At 38.1% G+C, this 20,243-nt stretch overlaps 1 protein-coding gene across 1 annotated transcript; it reads right to left on the bottom strand.

The window, feature by feature from the left end:
* Positions 1-8,291: 8,291 nt before the first annotated feature.
* Positions 8,292-8,885, bottom strand: LOC136844726 (uncharacterized). The gene has a single exon (XM_067113963.1). It carries the CDS (start codon positions 8,883-8,885, stop codon positions 8,292-8,294), a length of 594 nt encoding a protein of 197 aa, XP_066970064.1.
* Positions 8,886-20,243: the final 11,358 nt, after the last annotated feature.

Genomic DNA, 20,243 nt, shown 5'->3' with positions numbered 1-20,243 from the left:
TCTCTCTCTCTCTTTCTTTTCAGCTTCTTTCTTGTTTATTTACTTAGAGGAAGAGCAGTTTCTCAAGATCAGAATCACACGCGTCCTTTCCAATAAAAGCATGGGGAACTTCAGCAGTCAGGACTGAAATTTGACGGCCTTCGCAAAAAAAGTCTGCTTGAAGGTCGGTGACATTAGAGCTGGCTAGATAATCACACATATGCAACTCATAGACTTGCCAGCGAGAAGAGTAAGATATCACAGGTCGGAATTTTGTTATCACGAGATTAAAGGGAGTGAAATCTATTTGCTATGACCATAAAAAAAAATCGCATAATAAAATATTATCAAGAGATCAAGAATTTCACTATTAAGGTGAGAGGAAATCTATGCGGGAAAAATCCATAAAGTAAAAGAGAAAGAAAAATCAACATCATCCAAATGGCCAACCGTAACCATAACTAACCGGCCCAATCTCTCCTAAAATCAACAACAATTCCCTTAGTAATCTCGGCGCTAGAATGCAACACCTTCGTAAATCGCCGCGTGTCACAACCGACCCCAATCGCTTTCTACAATCAACAACAATCTCAACTTCAATTTCGGATCCCAGAGAGCTGAGAGAGAGAGAGAGAGAAAGAGAGAGAAAAGAGAGAGAGAGAGAGAGAAGGGGCGTCATAACAAATCTTGAAAAGGCACACTTGGTTCGCCCAATCACTAAGCGCCGACCGACAATAAAATAAGACCGCCATGGTGATTCAAAAGGATTTGGGACATCGCGTGCTTTTGTCCAGTAAAACACAACGGAGGTGAAAGCACACTAGCGTTTCAATAGCTTTGCTGCAAGGTGAGAACGAAATCCCTTGGAAAAATATACATAAACATAAAAAGAATTTGCTGAATATCATCTAAATTGTCTACACAACGTACAGAAGTGAATTTAGAAAAGGTTGTATAGGATTTGTGTTTACTTGATGAGCGATAAAAAAATATATATATTGAAGGACATCCTGTGACTTGAAATAATAGTACAAACAAAAATCATAGCATGGAAATTAATAAAATCAAAATGAAATGAAGTCCTTAAACGATGCATGAAAACGCGCATTTATGAATAACATCACAAGGGACAATGAAGTGAGTTCTTAGCAACATTATAAATGAGGTCGTCAACGCTTAATTATCTGGTAGATTTCCATTATGCAGACCAGTGGATTTGCCTCCAATTCACCAGACGTGAGAAATGTCTGGATTCCAGCGTACTCGAACTCGTCCAGATTATAATCCCGACGCGAATGCTCTTCCAGACATACGCCGCTGACCTAGCCGAGTGCTGTGGCCTCGAGTGTTTGGCATTCCTCAAAGACGCCCCTGGAAGTCCAAAAGCGACCGGTGCTCCTTGAAAACATCGCCATGAATAATCACAACCAGCCTCTTAGAAGAGGTCCAGGGCCGATGATCGCATTCCAAGCAAGTAACCAGACCGAGCAGCGTTTTCTGGGCAATTCCCTCCTACAACCAAGCCGGATTTCCCCTACAAACCAACATTCTGGGAGAGAGCGATGAGAAACGCTCCCGCCTAATTTCACACGGGGGCGGGTGATTACACCTAACTCGCAGTCTTTACAAATAATATCAGTGATTAAGACAAACATCCTCTTTGGGGATCTGAACCGTCGACCTGTAATCAAACCCGCAAAGAGGTTTGTCTTTATCATGAAATATTATTAGTGTACCTCAGCCATCCCTTTAAAACTAAACATAACCCTATCAGTGACTACCGTACTTTATCACGGGGTTACAGTCAATGCAAATATCCTGTATTTCGTTACATAAAACAAGAAACTCTACCTTACTGGGAAGAGGCCTTTATTGTCAGAAAAATACAAAGAAGCTACTTTTCACTGTTTTATGTGAAGGTGTGAATTCTGGATGAAAAAAAATCGATAAATCAACTGGAGCAGTCATAAATACTGTATTTAGAAATAAACATTAAAACACCAAAATCAAACAGCCTACGAAATTCATACGAACAGGTACTGCAGGTAATTAAAGAATAGACAAAACTAATATTCCGGATAAATAATGTTTACTGGGCTAAATTTCGTTGAAAGATCAATTCAATCAATCATCATGGAAGCCTGGTCCTCCTGATCATATTTTTCTGAATACGCCTAAATGAAAATTCAGCCAGTAATAACACTGAAAAAAAATGAGCAAATTGCTTATAAGTGGATACAGCTTTTATCAGAATAGTTCATATCAAAGAAAAGTCAATGAGAAAACTAATGGATAAACCTCATCTCTCTTCTATGAGAAAACTAATTGATAGGCCTCATCTCTCTTCAAAATATTCAAAAATTTCTTTAAATCAAAATATTTAACATAAAAATACACAGCTATTGTTTCTTGTGGAATTTTACGTTACATTTTAAAATCTAATATGCAATACTAAAAATCCTACCTATGTCATTAATAAAATATACAATATGTCAAATTATGATGGGGGGATCATATTTCGGTGTAAAATTAATAATTATGATCATTATCGATTTTCTCATTATATTATAATGAGTATATCATAGTCCAGCATTCAGCCTATCAATAAATTTCCGCTAATTTTTTTTCCTAACGGTACCAATTTCTACCCACATTTTGGTTCCTTTCTTGCTAAATATGATGATCATTCTGCATAATTTTAAGAACAGAAAAATATTAACTGAGTATTATCACAGTTTACGCAAACTCTTAACTCGCGTACATCCCACTTCTATAAACCGCCTTTAGATGCACAGAGTTTGAAACGGTTTTAGCTGTTTCAAGTACGACTATACCAGTTCATCATATTTACAGTTGTTTAACATAGACATTATGGGAACTGATTCTTCTAAGCGATTCGACTACATACATACACATGCATATATATAAATATATATATATATATATATATATATATATATATAATATATAAACTGATCTATATCTGATTAGCTCTTCTGATTGGCCAAGCAATGTAACACTGGGTTTCTTCTATACTTGATGGGTAATCTCTAAAAGTAATCAGCTGAAACTGAAACAGTTCATTTTATAGCTAACCTTCATAAGGGAAAAGGCATATAGCTGCTATATAAATATATAAGCAGCGTAATAGTCACGAGGAAAGTGAAACAAGGGCGTAGATGACTTCTGCCTTTACTCTAAGGTATTCTCATGTAAACTGATTACAAAAGAAAAACAATTAGGAAGAAACCTTTGTTTAACAAAAAAAAAAAAAAACTACTCAGATTAAAGGCATACAAAACCATTCCAGTGTTTACAAAGGTCATTACACAGGAGATTAATCTTCGGATGAAGAACATTTTTCTTTGATCAACCAATACACTGGATCAACCAATGAGGGGAGGCTACAGGCATTAACAAGCATTGGTGATAATCCTGAGTTTCTCTTTTAAATTTCCTTCGAACATCTTATGCAGAACGAGGTGGGTCAAGAGTTTATAGACCTGGACTTAAATTAACAAAATTTTCAGTATTATTACAGGCTGTGATTATACAACTGCTTGATCAATCAACTCTATGTGATTTTTCCTTCAAGTGTACAAAAACAGTTCTAAACGTATAGTTATGTAAATTTCACGTAATAATTACTTACTTGTCAGGTCCAAATAAAATAAATCACTGTACATATATGGGGCTGTATGAAGAATTTTGCTTCTTTTCAGAAGACAATTACTTTTAAGCATGTTCTTTTACACCTTTGTTATGTGCAAAGATTACATTTACACTGAAGATTTGCAACACTGATTTCATAGACCCAGCCGGTTAAATATGGCAAAACAAGGTGTTCTTAGGTAATACTGCCTTACTATCCTTTTTATTAAAATCTCTTCACATCTTTTTTGCAGCAAGTATCCAAATTATGAACTGCATAATATGTGTCCCTTTTTATTTTTCTAATCTTCTGTAGTTCTTTGTCCAGGAATTCAGGACTGACAACAGAAACAGTGGATAGCAGACAGAGATTTTTGTATTTATATGATGTCCTGAAAAACAATATACATAAGTTATATCATTTGTTAGTTTTTGTACATACTAAATTTGTACTGAAAACGTTCACTTCTTACAACAATAGCTAATGGTCAAAAAATTTCTTTCATTGTTTATTGAATTCCTTACAGTTTTTAGATACATTTATTACTATGATCCTTGGATCGGATAGGGCATAATTTAAAGTAAAAAACGCATTCCTTCTGCCGTGGGATTCGAACCTCTCACAATATTAAAAGTGTGTCACCGCCTTGTCCATTCAACTATGAAGGCTTAAAACTTTCATTAGCCCAAACATACATACACCTGTCAAATTCAGACACATTTCAGTAGAGCTGGAGTACATCTGTCATCACAACTGGAACATTGTATTAGGAGTTAATGTTTTTCTAGGCATGTATATATATATATATATATATATATGTATATAATAATATATATATATATATATATATATATATATGTACCTACACACACACACACACATATATATATATATATATATATACACATATATATATATATATATCATCACACACATATACATATATATCATCCTCAATATACCTGCCATGCAACTGCACCTCAGAATACTCTCCTATTTTCCTCACCAGACCTACCACTACTTTCTGCTTTCATTCCTTCCTGTACACAAAAACACTGTTGTGCCTATGGACCAGTCATGGAATTTTACTTGCTCATTACCAACTCCCTTCTACCTTTCTTGACCTGGCCACATTACATTCATTTTTCCTTATATGCTTGTCTCCTTTCCGTCTTATCAAACTCCAGCGTCTTAATTACCTTTACCCCTCCCTTTCCCTATTAGATTCATATCTAATCTTAACTATTGCTTCAATCAAATGACAATCCTACATACCTTAAGCCAATCCTCTTCTCACCATAACAGCCATTAATTTGTTCTTCCAACTACTTTGAAGAGACACACAATCTAATAAACTTTTCCTTACCATTTTGTTTACCAAGCATACTTAGGAATATAGTTCTTTGGAAACCCTATATTTGTAAAACTTAAGCCCCTCATAAAGTAATTCTCCAACTGTCCGTTCTCACTGACTGCTGGAACTCCACGTTTGCTCACAAAGACAAACATTCTCTGTCATCTATCTTACTTTTACATCATCTAAACACAACTCACAAGTAAACGTAGCATACAGGTTTAAAACTACAAGACTTCTTGAAGATGAACATCGGGGCTTTCGCAATTTATGCACATTTGCTGTTCTAGAAATCACAGCATATGATAAGTAGACAATTACTGAGGGCAGAATTAACATCATAAATGTATGTATATTAGTTTTCTGGGATGGAACTGAAGTACTGGAATTGGATTAACAAGGCTGAAACCTACGGTATCAGCTGAGACTTATGAAACAAGTACTAGAGTCCATATACTGAAATGAAATGAGATGCAAGAAGATGCAAGAGAGAATTTCTCGAAAAAACAAGCGGTTGAGGCTGACAACATCTATTGGCGTTCCGGTAGCCCACAGAAAAAAATAGAACAATGCCTGTCAAAGGTGGGATAGGTCACTAACAACCTCAGAAGAAGAAAACAATGCTGTATGGAATATCTTTGAGAGGCCATTGTGAGGTTCAAGAAAGGTCAGAAGTGAGAATGATTCTTTATTGTTCACGACAAGTACTTATAATGTGAAAAGTGGACAGAAAAGTAGTGGGCGACCTGCGGCCCCCCGCTGCATCTGTACAGAATTGTGTTTGTTGAAAGACATAAAATGAGTACATAGAGTATTACAGAACATATACAAGGCAGATATATATATATCGTATGAACAGGGTGTAGAATGACACAAATAATGAGATACATAAAGAATCTGAAACAATAAGTGACAACACGATATGTTTAATTTGTACAAATGTAGACCGAAACATAAGGACAGAGAGGTTGTTTGACACCCTGCACATCTCTCTAAGACAATAAGACAATAATTATGAGAAATTATTGGATGACACATCAGTCGCCGAAAGGCCATGCAACTGGAGAGGCCCCTATTTCGAGAACCGCGGCTGGGCGCGGGCGTACTCTGGTTCTGGCGCGGGATGTTTCCTGGGCCGATCTTGACCTCTTTTTGGCGTGGGGGTGGCTGTTCCTGCGGAGTGTTGCTGAGGGGGAGCTCTGAGTCGCCTGCCTGCCTCCTCGCTGATTGCGTTCTCCAACAGGAACGCTGGTTTTAGCCTGTCGATCGTTACCCAGTCCTCGCGCCTATGGATATCCAGCAGGAATGCTTTAGGCGCCCGCCTGATGACTCTTTGGGGCCCCCTGTAGAGCCTGGTTAAGGGCGGCTGATGAGTGTCCACCCTGACAAAGACGTAGGCGCAGGAGTCTAAGGCAGGCGGGTTGTATCTGCTTGTCCTGTCGGTGAAGGTCCTGTGGCAGGGAGCAAACTTCCGTGATAGTTCCCTCAACCACGGGAGGGGCATATCTGCGCCCCCAGCTGATGGCGGGAAGAATTCTCCGGCACAACCTAATGCTTCCCACAGACTTTTCAGCCGGGAGGCATCGCTATCTGCTTTAGGCAGTGCGAAGACCCAAGAGGACCCAGGGGAGCTGTGTGATTCAGTTCTCATTGGTGCAGCGTGCCATGAGAACTGCCTTAAGAGAACAGTGGGCTCTCCCCATCATGCCGTTCGCGCGGGTTGTACACCATTGTGCTGACGGGTTGAGGAAATTTGTCATCCCTGATTTCGTGGTGGCAACAGTTTTACTGTCCTGGCACGCCATGCAGTTCCTTGCCCAACGACGTACGTCCTTGTTGATACTGTGCCAGATGAACTTGTTGGTCATAAGGAGCACCATTGTGCGCCCTGAAGGATGGGAGACCGTATCACGTTGAACGCCTGCTTTCTCCTCGAAGCTGGCACAAGGGGGCGAGGGTGGCCTGTGCTGGTGCCGCAGAGGAGCGTTGTTCTGGAGTTTCCTAAGGGCACATCTTCCCACTTCAGTGCCGTCAGTGACGTTCCGTAGGCTGCCGTCTCAGGGTCCACTGCTTGCTCCTTTGTCAGGTCTTCTTAGTCGATACTGAGCTGGAGGGAGTTTATTTTACCTTGACAGGGCGCCGGCTACTGGGTTTTTCTCCCAGGGATGTATTTGCAGGTGTAGCCACCTGAGATGGCTGTTAGGTGCCGCTGCTGTCTTGCTGACCATGCATGTCCCCGGGTTTGCTGGCGTGTATACAGGGGCTTTGTGGTCCGTCAGATAGTGAATTTGGTGCCCTCCAGCAGGTAATTTTAAAGTGGCTTACGGCCTGGTAGATGGCCAGCAGTTCCTCTGTTGAACGCGCTGGGTTTCGGCTGGTGAAACTTGTGGCTGAAGAAGGCCAAGGGCTGAGGGGTGCCGCCCATCACCTGCTCCAGTACTGCACACCAGGCGATGTTGCTAGTGTCCGCTGTTAACCTGAGGGCTGCTGCAGGGTTGTGGTGTCAGAGTCGCGCACTGGCGAGGGCTGCCTCACTTTGCTGAATGCCTTCTGCTGTGGAGCTCAGGTCAGCACCTTTGGCTTTCCCTTCAGGACTGATGTTAGTGGGTACATGATTTGGGTGATGTTGGGGATGAACTGTCTATAGTAATTTACCATCCCCAGAAGCTCCTGCAGGGTCTTGATGTTTTGGGGTTCTGGGAACTTCTCTATGGCCTTCACCTTAGATGCTATTGGACGTACTCCTGCAGGTGAGATTTCATGCCTGAGGAAATCTATTTTTTCCTTTCTGAAGATGCACTTGTCAAACCTCACCACCAGGCTGCCTCCTTGCAGATGTTTAGGACTGCCCGATGTGTCTGAAGGTGTTCAGGTGACCTGGAGAAGATCAGATGTCATGACGTAGCAGACACAGAAGGGCAGGTCCCAAAAATGGCGTCCTTCAGTTGCTGGAATGTGGCACCTGTGTTTCTGAGACCAAAGGTTGAATAGAAGAATGGCACGTCCCGAAGGGCATTATTATTGAGGTCTTTGTGACGTCGTCGGGGTGTACAGGGATTTGGAAATATGATTTGAGCAGGTCCATTTTGGAGAAGATCTTTGCCCCATGGAGTGCGCTGTTCAGGTCCAGCATGTTTGTGAGGGGGTAGTGGTCTGGTGTCGTGACTACGTTTAGGTGGCAGTAATCTTTGCACGCCTCCATGAGCCATATGTCTTCTTTACCATGTGGAGGGGTGATGCCCAGGGGCTTGATGCTTTTTTGCAGATGCCCATTTGTTCCATCTCTGGTAAGGCCCATTTGGCATCTTATAGCTTTTGTTGGGACACAGGCCAGAACTTCGCATGTGTTGGTGGGCCTGTCGTGGTGATGTGATGGAATATGCTGTGCTTTGCTGAAGCCCCCAGTGACTGTCTTAGCTCTGGTTTAATCACATCCAGAAACTCCTGTACGAGGGACTTGTAGCTGCTGAAGGCTGTGGAGCAGATGGCGGGCATCCCCGGTCCTTTGGTGAGCTGGCGGGAGTGGTAGGTTCCTGTGTCCAGTAGTCGTTCCCTTCCGACGTTGACAAGAAGTCTGTGGTGTCCTAGGAAATCTGCGCCCAGCAGCGGGAACTTAACATCCGTGACAACAAAGGGCCAGTGGTATCTGCAGCCCAGGATGGAGATGATCCATGCCGTTGTGCCGTATGTGCAGATGGGTGTCCTGTTTGCTGCAATGAGGGCGTTTGTTGAGCCAGATTTCTTCTTAAGATCTTCCTTCGTTGGCAGGAAGACGGATTGCATTGGCCCCGTGTCTACCAGCAGGCAGTGCTTGGAGATTTCATCTTTGATGAAAAACCTACTGGTCAGGGGGAGATTGGTTTCGCGGCCACTGCTGTTACTTGTGGCTGCTGGCGTCATTTTTTGGAAAGGGGCAGGGGTGTTTGCAGTACTTTGCTTTGGCGCCGAATTTCTTGTGGTAGAAGCACCATGGCGCAAATGATTTCACTCTGTTCTCTTTTGGTTTCTTTTTGAGAACGACGTTGATCTCTCCGTCGTCGTCGTTGTTGTTCTCCGTCAGGTTGCAGGCTTCCAGGGCAGCGGCTGCAAGGGTGGTGGCATGTTCCGAGGCCACCAACCGTCTGGGCAACGTCTATTAATGTCCCAGTGTCGAGGGCATCGGCGTCCCTTATCTGGCTCCTTACTTCCTGCGGGAGGCATCGAAGGAAGATCACCCTTGCGAGGTCGATTTTCCTTATCCTCCCATTCTTGTCTCGGCTTGGTAATGCTATGAGCCCCTGCAGTTCGTCCCAGGCCTCTCTGGGTGATGCTTCTCTGAGGGGCTGGGATGCCAGGTCAAGTGCGCACTGTGCTCTTTCCATCATGGGCATTGAGTAGGTCTTGATTAGCTTATCTTTTAATACAGCGTACGTGACTTCGTCTGCATGTGCGTTGAGCCAGGGGGAGATCCTGCTGAACACCTCTACCAGGAGCGCCGCCATGGTAATGTCAGACTTGCTTGCATTGTCTGTTATGCGTGCCATGCAGAAGAGTACTTCTGTGCGCTGGAACCATGTTGCAGTGTTTTCGCACGAAACTGAGGGAGTTTGACCATGTCTGCTTTTTTTGGCGAGAGAGGCGTACAGACGATGCTCGTGCATTCGCATTGAATTTCATCTTCTGCCATCTTTACTGCTCATGCACCAAAACGCGGGAAAATGCACCATGTTGAGTCTGTTAATGGCACTACAATCAGCACCATTAACAAACTCAATGCGCCGTGTTAAGTCTGTTAATGGTGCTGATTGTAGTGCCAAAACGTTCCCTTTGGTGGGTATGTCATATTTAGTCCATTAATGGCATGGTTTCCGCCAGCGAAGGAGCTATCCAAGGCCTAAACTTGAAGATGCGTTTAGTCCATTAAAGGCTCCCTGGACAGTAGGCTGCAGAAGTAGTTAGTCTCGTCCAATGGCTGGCCAAAAATGGCACTACCTGTCGCTTTCCGGGGTCACCAGTGTGAGGTTCAAGAAAGGTCAGAAGTGAGACTGATTCTTTATTGTTCACAACAGGTACTTATAATGCGAAAAGCGGACGGAAAGGTAGTGGGCGACCTGTGGGCCCCCGCTGCATCCGTACAGAATTGTGTTTGTTGAAAGACATAAAATGACATATACAGAGCATTACAGAACATGTACAAGGCAGATATATATATCAGCGAATAGGCCGTAGAATGATACAAATAATGAGATGCATAAAGAATCTGAAACAATAACAAGTGACAAATACGAAATGATCAGTTGTACAAATGTAGAGTGAAAAACAAGGGACGGAGAGGCGGTTTGATGCCCTTACACCATGAATAACAGATATGAGGAAGATAATCTAACTGATATAGGTACCAGAAGCTGAAGACCTCAGAATAATGATGAATGATTCCAAGGTTCTTGGAGAAGAATAGGTAAAAAACAAAACTTAGATGAAAATCACAAGGCTATGATGGAATCACGGCAGGAATGATTTTAGCTAAAAATGAAATGACATCTAGCATACTAACTAGACTGTTTTGCAGAATATTTAATAAGAAAACAAAGCCTAGTGATTAGGAATAGGAAATCATAGAAAATGTAACAGAAAAGTGACTTAATGTCTCCTTACTATAGAGACGTTGCATTTAACATCGGTTGTGGTGAAAGTATTCAGTATGCTCATCCTAAATACCTTAGAAAAAGAAATTGTTAAAATGCCTCAAAATCAGCAATGTGGTTTTAGAAAAGGCATGAGTTATACAGGTCAAATCCTGTATTAAGATATATCATGAGGCAATAAATGAGAGCTTGCATACAGATTCTCTCACAAACATTTTCATTCATTCTCATTTTTTTCTAAACGTACACTTGATTTACACTCACTACTACAAGTTTTTTCCCCACTATACCCAACTAACGCCTTTGAAATTTTGTCTTCCATCCCGAGAATCTTCCTAACACTACAAGCGGTATCCTTCCCTAGCTCCACACCTATCAGTTATTGCTTCAAACATAATCACTCTTTGTCCTTCCTATCCCTGCATATACTACCCTTTCATCTTTGCATTGCTAAGGACCAAAAACTTCTAACTTTCCTTAAACATTTCAACTATCACGCTGTTTTTCTCTTCTGCATCACATCCACGCAAACTCAAAACCACACGATTACGAAATTTCATTCTCTTGCTCTTTTTGAGATGGTAATATTAATACATGAGATGGTATATATATATATATATATATATATATATATATATATATATATATACATACATATATACTCTATACATACATATATATATATATATATATATATATATATATATATATATATATATATATATATGTATATATATTTATATAGCTATAAGATTATGCAGATGGCATGATTGTGCCTGCATATCTCGTACAAAGCCAGCCTACTCGCCTCAAGTTAGAATTACACGTACATCCAAAGAGCACAGACAATTTGTTTGTCAGTTCAACTAGATCCTCCAGATTTGAAGTTTCCTCTATTCATAAAAGGGAGTCGTTGACAGCACCCAACAAAGACTGAGTAGAAATTCCGAGAGAACCAGACGAGAGGCAGACAGCCTCCTTCCTTCCCCCCGCCTTTGCCTCTTGACCTAGAATCCACCAGTCATAGATTTGTCTCCCTTTCCCAAGTGAGCATAGTCCATCGTCAGTAGCCCACGGAGACATCCTTGAGGATAAGGTAATGTGAGACGCTGAGATTGCATGTCACCTTTCCTTCTTCTATTACTAATTTTCATCATATCTTCCTTTTCCATACCTGGAGTGATATTAGTGACCTGTTTGTTGATTACTATTTTGCATAGATGGAGTGTTATTATTGTGCTTTTATTTGAGTACCTTTTTTTAATATTTATGAGAGAGGAATCCCCTGCCTTCAGCAGAACCTTCTCAGTGTCAAGATCCATTCATCAGGTAACCTCTTGACTGTAGCATTGCAGATCAAACCTGACTCTATGAACCGATTCCGTGCTGATTGTATGCTCCCATCACGCCCGCTAAGACGGATGTGTTCTTGAAGGATCTTCCTGAATCGAGTGACGAGAAGGCCCTCTCACCCATAGAAATAATTCATGTATCCCGTCAGTTGCCCTTCAGTAGTGCAGACTCATGTTCTGCTTGTGTTTTCTCCCCATCTAAAGTAATTGTTATCAAGTGTTTTCTCAAGAGTCACCCATTGTTGTATCAGGACCCAAGTAACCTTCCACAGCCTTGAATTGATTGTCAATACGTTCTTATCATTATCTTCAGATTTTCTCTTATAATTACCTGTATTATTGATTGACTGAATGATATTGTTCCATGTGGAAACATGGTCAGATGCGACCTTCCCCTCCCTGTGCCAATGAACTCAAGATTCTGCATTCACATGTATATATATATATATATATATATATATATATATATATATATATATATATATATATATATATATATATAATCCTAACCTATGCTTTCCCTAACCTATATGCAAGTACAGAAGAAAAACTTATAACTTATCTACATACATTTCAAAAAATATTACGTAAAATAGTCCTCTAGTAGATATATATGCTATCATTCAACGCTGCAACATTGCATATGAATCAAAGAATTTATTTACCTGGTTAGAGAACAAAACAGTTCATAAAAGCGAGAGAAAGTACTTCAAGTAAAACTCAAAGCAGCAAGTAATACACCTTGTACGAAAAAAGAAGTGTGGGGAACGGTGGGAGGAGGAGGAGGAGGAGGAGGAGGAGGAGGAGGAGGAGGAGGAGGAGGAGGAGGAGGAGGTGGAGGAGGAGGAGGAGAAGGAAGAGATAAATACTTACCGACCGAGGCAATGTGTAAGGATTAGATGTAAAGTTCGCAAAACAACGACGTATTGAAGAACACGTTACAAATGCTTAACTGTTGTCAAAGAAGTGTTAAAGTGTACTCAGACTGAAGCTAAAGCCGAATTAATTGTATACAAATGGCTCATCACATTTTAGAGCATAATCGCAAGAGATCATTCTTCTGACGCATATTTTACCATGAGTTGGCCATTAGTCGATGTCTGATCAACACATAATTGTTAACCTTCCAAGGGGTTTAGGTTTTGGAGGACAGTCAACAAACAAGAAATATTTATCAACAATGAACTCTGCGCTACTTATGTGACTTTAAATGAATTCTGATTGTGAGTAACGCGAATAAACAGGAAGTTTCGTGAAGAGAGAAGAGTTTAAACAAAACATGGAGGTAAGCGACTAATGAACTCAACAATGGTTGGACTGCAGTTATCTGTCCTCCGAATGTTGTAATTGCAACGGGTTTTGTATTTTAATTATGAGTGTAACTTCCTTGGTTTCTTTGTAATATAATGAATACTTTGAGAAATATTATAATCATTATTTGTACAAACATGTACTTAAACATACCTATAGTAGTAAAAATAAAAACAGTACACGTAAGTCTGACATTCATACAATATAAAACTAGGGAGGCACTCATCCACGGGAAAAAAAATCATTGTCATTCGATTGTGAGAATATCAGCAACATGTTTTTATCCGATTAATATAAAGTTAAACTGATGTGTATGAGGCTCCATTACTGCCGACACTAAGTAAATTAATAAACCAAGAAAGAAAAGGTTTACATAATAATCATGCAGCATAATTTGATTACTGTGTTATGAAGTCTTATGAAAAATTAAATTGTAAATCCCGGCATAGGAAAATCTTGAACGATCACCAACATTAAAATGGAACCAAGTAAGCTATCTGATAATCTCAGAGTATCGACATGAAATCCCTTTTAGAGTAGAGGAGTAAAAAAAAAAAATACAGAAAACAGGGACATGACATTCTGTCATGAGGAAAAAAAAGACAGAGCAGAAGGAAGAAAGAAAAAAAGAACCTGGCTAAATGAGTGCCTTCATAGCTTGTGCGAAAGCAGAGGCAGAAGCAGCAGTAGCAGAGACAGCATCACAATATCAGCAGGAGCAGGAGCAGGAGCAGGAGCAGCACCGTCGGGGCATGGAAGCCAAAGACCCGGCGGAGAGTCTCTCCCGACAACTCCAAAGGAATACGAAATAGTGGTAATCACGTATTCATGGAGGGATGAAAACCAAACACTCAACCAATCACGGACGTCGCTTTGAAGGAGACACATCGGTCCGTTCATCACCAGCTTTAGCTGATGTTGTGTGTGTAAGTTTCCTTCAAATAAAGCGCTTTTGATTAGCCGTTTGAAGTCTGGGCAACTATTAAATACCACGAGACTTTCATTAAGCGCTTCTTTCTTCGGAGCCTTCCATGCCGGAATATTTGCAGGCTCGCTTATAAGCCCGTAATTGAATGGCGACATTTTATCGCGCAAACGAGAATGCCGATATAAAATTCATTTTCGGGACATTTCATCTCCCGACGACAAATCGGATTAAATGAAATCCGAGCAGCGTCAGTTCCCGATCTATAGCTTCGTCATTTTCATCAAGCGGGTACGAGGAAGAGGAAGGAAATGGCTGGTGGCAGTTTGAAATACGTCACTTTTATTACCTTCAATTTCCATTAATCTTTTCTTCTCTCTTTTTTGTGCAAGCGACGACAAATGACAACGCTCAAAGAGCAACGCAAAATATTTATATCTAGAGATATTACAGGATGCCTCTAGCACTTCATGTTACTAGATAAATCACGATTAAGTTTTAACTTCTTTGATCAAACAATCTGAAATATCAACCTTCCTTGAATGAACCAAGCATTTTAATACTTAACATGACGCTAAGTCGTTCACTGAAGTTATAATTAGTTTAAGTTAGCCAATAATCACCAGTTTAATAAGCAATCAATCCCCAGATCCGTGGGAATCAGGTAAAATTTTGTTGAAAACAAAAGTTAATAATTATCACTATGCCTTGGGTGCTTAATTATAAATTCAATTCCGGAATGGCCTCTCATACTTTCATGTCTTGGAAGCCAACCTATGCATCATGCATGACTTTACTAAATTCTAATTTTGTGCCTTCATCATGTGTCCACCCACATTCCCATGCACTGGAACCAACTTCATAGTTTCTTGCCTTGGAAACAGTTAATATTTCCATTAACTGAAATCAAATTAGCACTGTCACGCTCTAAAAGCCAGTTTACACCCTCGCACTGTCAAAGCAAAATTTTACTGCAGCATGTTTGCTGCAGTAAAATTTTGAAACAGAACCTAGACAGATCTCATTTAAAATGACAGAACAGTTCAGTTTTGTTCACATTTTACGAAACACACACATATATATGTATATATATATACACACAAACACACACACACACACACACACACACACACACACACATATATATATATATATATATATATATATATATATATATATATATATATATATATATGTGTGTGTGTGTGTGTGTGTCTGTATCTTTATTCATTTTTAATTATGTTAAAAGTTGTATCTCATTTTGTCTGCTGCGATTAGTTTTATATGATAACGGAATAAGAGAACTGACCGTAACTCACGGTAGCAATGCTTGAAATTGAGCTTATTCAGTTTGAAAGAAATATTGACAACCTATTGATTGATACTGTGATTGGCACAATATTTGTTTTATGTTACCTAGTAATTGAGATGCGTTTGACTTTAATCAACTCTTGGTAGAATACCTAATGAGCATACTTTCGGCTTCGTTTGGTGGGCTGTTATTAAGAAATAGGTTAAACAGATTCACAATTCACTATTTTTCCCAACAGAACATCACCAATAACCCCGGCAAAATTCACGGTGAAGTATCGGTGAAATCACAGGATGAAAGAACCTGAAGAGCAAGAAGCATAAGTTTCCTTTCGAAGGTGTTATATCTGATCAAGTCTATCGTAGTTTATTCTGTTAGTTTATTCTGTTATTGTAAAATACGGTTCAGGACTGTTTTATTTACATTTTTGTACACAATGAACCAGCACTCAATATGATGACTTTCCATTTAGCGTAGGGAAATACAACGCTTTGCAGAAAATCAAGAGTAAGCCATAAATCGCAAGATTTCAAGTTTTTGAGAATCTTTCTTGTAAATAATTATTTTCATTTATGGATAATTAATAATTTTCCTTATACTACTCTTCATATTATAAAATATACTAGGAATAAATACACTTTAAATTATATATATATATATATATATATATATATATATATATATATATATATATATATATATATATATATATATACATAGAATAATAATATACACCTGATTTAAACAGGATGGTTTCTACAATTTTTATACATCACAAAAGTGAATATATATATACATATACAGTATATATATACATATATATATCTATATATATATAATAAATATATATACAATATATATATACATAACATATATATACAAGTATATATATATATATATATATATATATATATATATATATATATATATATATATATATATATATATATATATATATATATGATTATACATTTAAGGAACCAATGCTCAATCACGTCTAATTTTTTCCTATCAATTTCTGTATACCAATAACTGTGATCGTCAGTAGCTGACTTATGACAGGTATTGGGGGAACAGAGAAGCACTGGATTTTAAGGCAACAGGCCTATAATGTTTCTTACTTGAACAAGAAACGAACGCGGGACTCTTTGGCTATGATCTGAGACCTCTACCACTTGAGAGAGAGAGAGAGAGAGAGAGAGAGAGAGAGAGAGAGAGAGAGAGAGAGAGAGAGAGAGAGAGCAAACCAAAGATAAATGGAAACTTTCAGAATATGACCATTTCTATAGTAGAAATTACCTTTTACTTTATTCAGCTGGTTCTCGAAATGAATTATAATTTTCCTTTATAAAGAGCAGAACCTTCGAATCAGTTTGCGGTTCTAAAATTTGAAAATTTCTTGAGAAAAATTGAGGGAAGTGCTGGCTTATTGATAAGTGGACAATTTACAAATGAATTCATGAATAAAACTTAATAAATAGGCAAACTCCAACCATTAAAATTGTTTATCTCTGTTTTTGTGGTATAAACAAAGAACGGAATCAGCAGTCAAACAAATAAATGAAACAATGTGCTTTAAATTCAAGTTCTTTATTATTAGTACTTTGGCACAAGTCACTCACTAAGGCAGCCCTGACCTAAAGAGATAAACGGGTAATGAATAAACAAAATGTATATTTAAACAAAGACCGATTTTAAAAGATGCTTCCCTGTCGTCCTGATGAAAATTACATAACTCTCCCTTAGCGTCAAGGCGAAAAGGGAGCTGCAACGTGGAACAATATAATACTTAAATAAAGTACTCTGCTATCAGGTGACTTTAGGTAAACAAAATGGGGGCCTCTGCCAAGTTTAAGCATCTTTGTATAAAAGGATTGAAGACAGAGTAAATGACTTAATCTTAAGGAATTTAGCTTCCGACGCCACTTACTACTGTCTTCTCTCCATCTCAACAGAAAAAATAAACCTGACGTGGAGTATATTTAGTTGGAAGTCAAAGATCAAGGTGGATGCATGCGGTTTTCAACTTTACACACACACGTGTGTAAATATATATATATATATATATATATATATATATATATATATATATATATATATATATATATATATATATATATATATATATATGTATGTATGTATGTATATATGAATGAGTGTGAGTGTCAATTCATGCGTCATATGCCTTTCTCCTCTTAGAAGGTATGGTGCCAGAATAGGTCAAACCGTCTTCCGGGAATCGAACTTGGGTCCTCTTGCTTGGCAAGCGACACTGTTGGTGGTTTTAATGTTTAATATCTTAAAAATATCAGTGAAAATCAAATAGTTTAAACCCTACACGCTTTCCCTTTCTTTTCTTATCCCTGTCGCATCACTGACCTTTAATTTTGTGACGCTAGTTTTTATTATGAATCTCACCAATGCAAATAAATTTACGGTTTCTTGGACTGTGAGAACAGATTAGCATTCTTAATGCTTGACACTGATTAATTTTTTAGACTATCTATGGCCATCAATGCTCTGACACTAGTTACTCAAATTATTAAATTAATAATCGGTCGTTTTTCACATTGTATAACATTATTGCAAGACGTCGCTTAACTATTTGTCTTTACTGCAAGGGCATTATCATGCTTTAGATCTGAACAAGGAACCTTAACTCTTTGTTGTTCTCTTTCCTGTTCCTAACAAAATTTTAATTCAGAACTTAGTTACAGAAATAAATCAGGGGTTCAAACTTGCTATTTTCAGTGAAACTCGAGGTAAAACGATAGTCCACATGCGTTTCATTTGTTTATTATTTACTTGTAGCTTATTGACGTCAAAATCTAATATTAGTAGTCACTGTCACATCACGCGAGCTCATCATCACAGCTCTAAGTACGGCCCACTGGTGTGCCTAAACCTCTTGTCCCTAAAGTCATTTCAGTTCCTAACACAACACGGAATCTGGTGATCCATTGCATTGTCTTACTGTAGTTCTTGTTTAGTGAGTCTGGCTGAAAAGTAATTCTTGAAAGCTGTGTTAATTGTTACATATAATAATTATATAAAAGGAAACTTACACACACTTTTACATACATTGTATATATATATATATATATATATATATATATATATATATATATATAGATATATAGATAGATATATACATAAATATATATTCAAACAGCACAACTCACAAACACACATATATATCTCTATATATATATATATATATATATATATATATATATATATATATATATGTATATATATATATATATATATATACACAGCACAGATCAGACAGGCAAGCCGTTTTAATAGTGCAATCAAAGCAAATTAAGGGCAAGAATATAATGAGATTCACATTTTGTTTTATTACTAAGTTTCGTGACAACGTCGTCACATCTTCAGGGATATTCTGCAAATTAAAATATATGTTATTGTAGAATAAGAACTGGTTATAAGATTCAGTAGTTGAACGTTTGCATGTAATTTAAGTCTATGAGTTGTAATTTTAACGTTAAATTGTGTTAGCATTTTCAACTACTGAATCTAATAATCAGCTCTTACTTTATATTACATATTTTAATTTGCAGATTATCCTGAAGATATGACGATGTTGTCTGGAAACGTGAAAATAAAACAAAATGTGAATATCATCATATTCCTGCCCTTAATTTGTGATCATATATATATATATATATATATATATATATATATATATATATATATATATATAATATACAAAAGAGAGAGAGAGAGAGAGAGAGAGAGAGATGGTTATGTGAGAATGTGTGTATGTATGTATGTATGTATGTATATTGTATATAGGTACTAGTTTCGCATTGCTATTCTTAGCAATAATTACGTTTTTATCTTTCGCCAACCTGGATGAATAGGGAGGGTTGAGGTCAGGAAGAGCATCCGCCTGTGAAACATTTGCCAAAACAAAATTAAGAAATAAGCTGCTCAATGACTCTGAAACTCTTCGAAAAAGCGCATTAAAAATAACGGCCCCGTTTAGCGATTAAGCTGAGAAATTACATATGTGTGTGTATAAAAATATATATATATATATATATATATATATATATATATATATATATATATACATATATATATATGTATGCATATACATATATATATATATATATATATATATATATATATATATATATCTATTCTCTATATATATCACTACTCTATCTATATATATATATGACTATTTATCACACATCTGTGATTCATATACAATCAAGAAAGCTACAAGCGTCTTTAATATCGAAAATTCACTCTGCACTGGAAATATATTTTTCATATATGTATTTACGAAGAATTTTTAAGTTGATAAATAAGTCCACGTCCCGTGGATCGAACCAGCGGACGGGAATATACAATCGTGAATAACATCTCCGTCGCTCACCATCGAACTCAGGTGTTTTGCGTTAGAATCCACCACCTCTGCCATATTGCGTTTATGCTTGCGTAGCCATATTATGACTATTATCCAATTCATATACAATCGAAAGCTACAAACGTCGCTAATATCAATTCACTCTACCTCGGAAATAATATATTTTCATATATGTTACCGAAGGGGAATTTTTAAGTTGATAATAAGTCCACCGTCCGTGGGATCGGACAGCGACGGACGGGGAATCAGGACTCTGATGACGTACTAACGAATCGTACAAGAGGGGTAATAAGTGAATAACATCTCCCGTCAACTCACCCGTCGAACTCAGG

Source organism: Macrobrachium rosenbergii, chromosome 13 (assembly GCF_040412425.1).
Source record: "Macrobrachium rosenbergii isolate ZJJX-2024 chromosome 13, ASM4041242v1, whole genome shotgun sequence".
In the NCBI taxonomy this organism is placed as follows: domain Eukaryota; kingdom Metazoa; phylum Arthropoda; class Malacostraca; order Decapoda; family Palaemonidae; genus Macrobrachium; species Macrobrachium rosenbergii.
The sequence above is the reverse complement of the archived record's forward strand: the minus strand, read 5'-3'. Positions and strand labels throughout refer to the sequence as shown.

Bases quoted from the DNA above. Each gene is read 5' to 3' on its own strand.
- LOC136844726 (XM_067113963.1), bottom strand. From the start codon at position 8,885: ATGACGCCAGCAGCCACAAGTAACAGCAGTGGCCGCGAAACCAATCTC.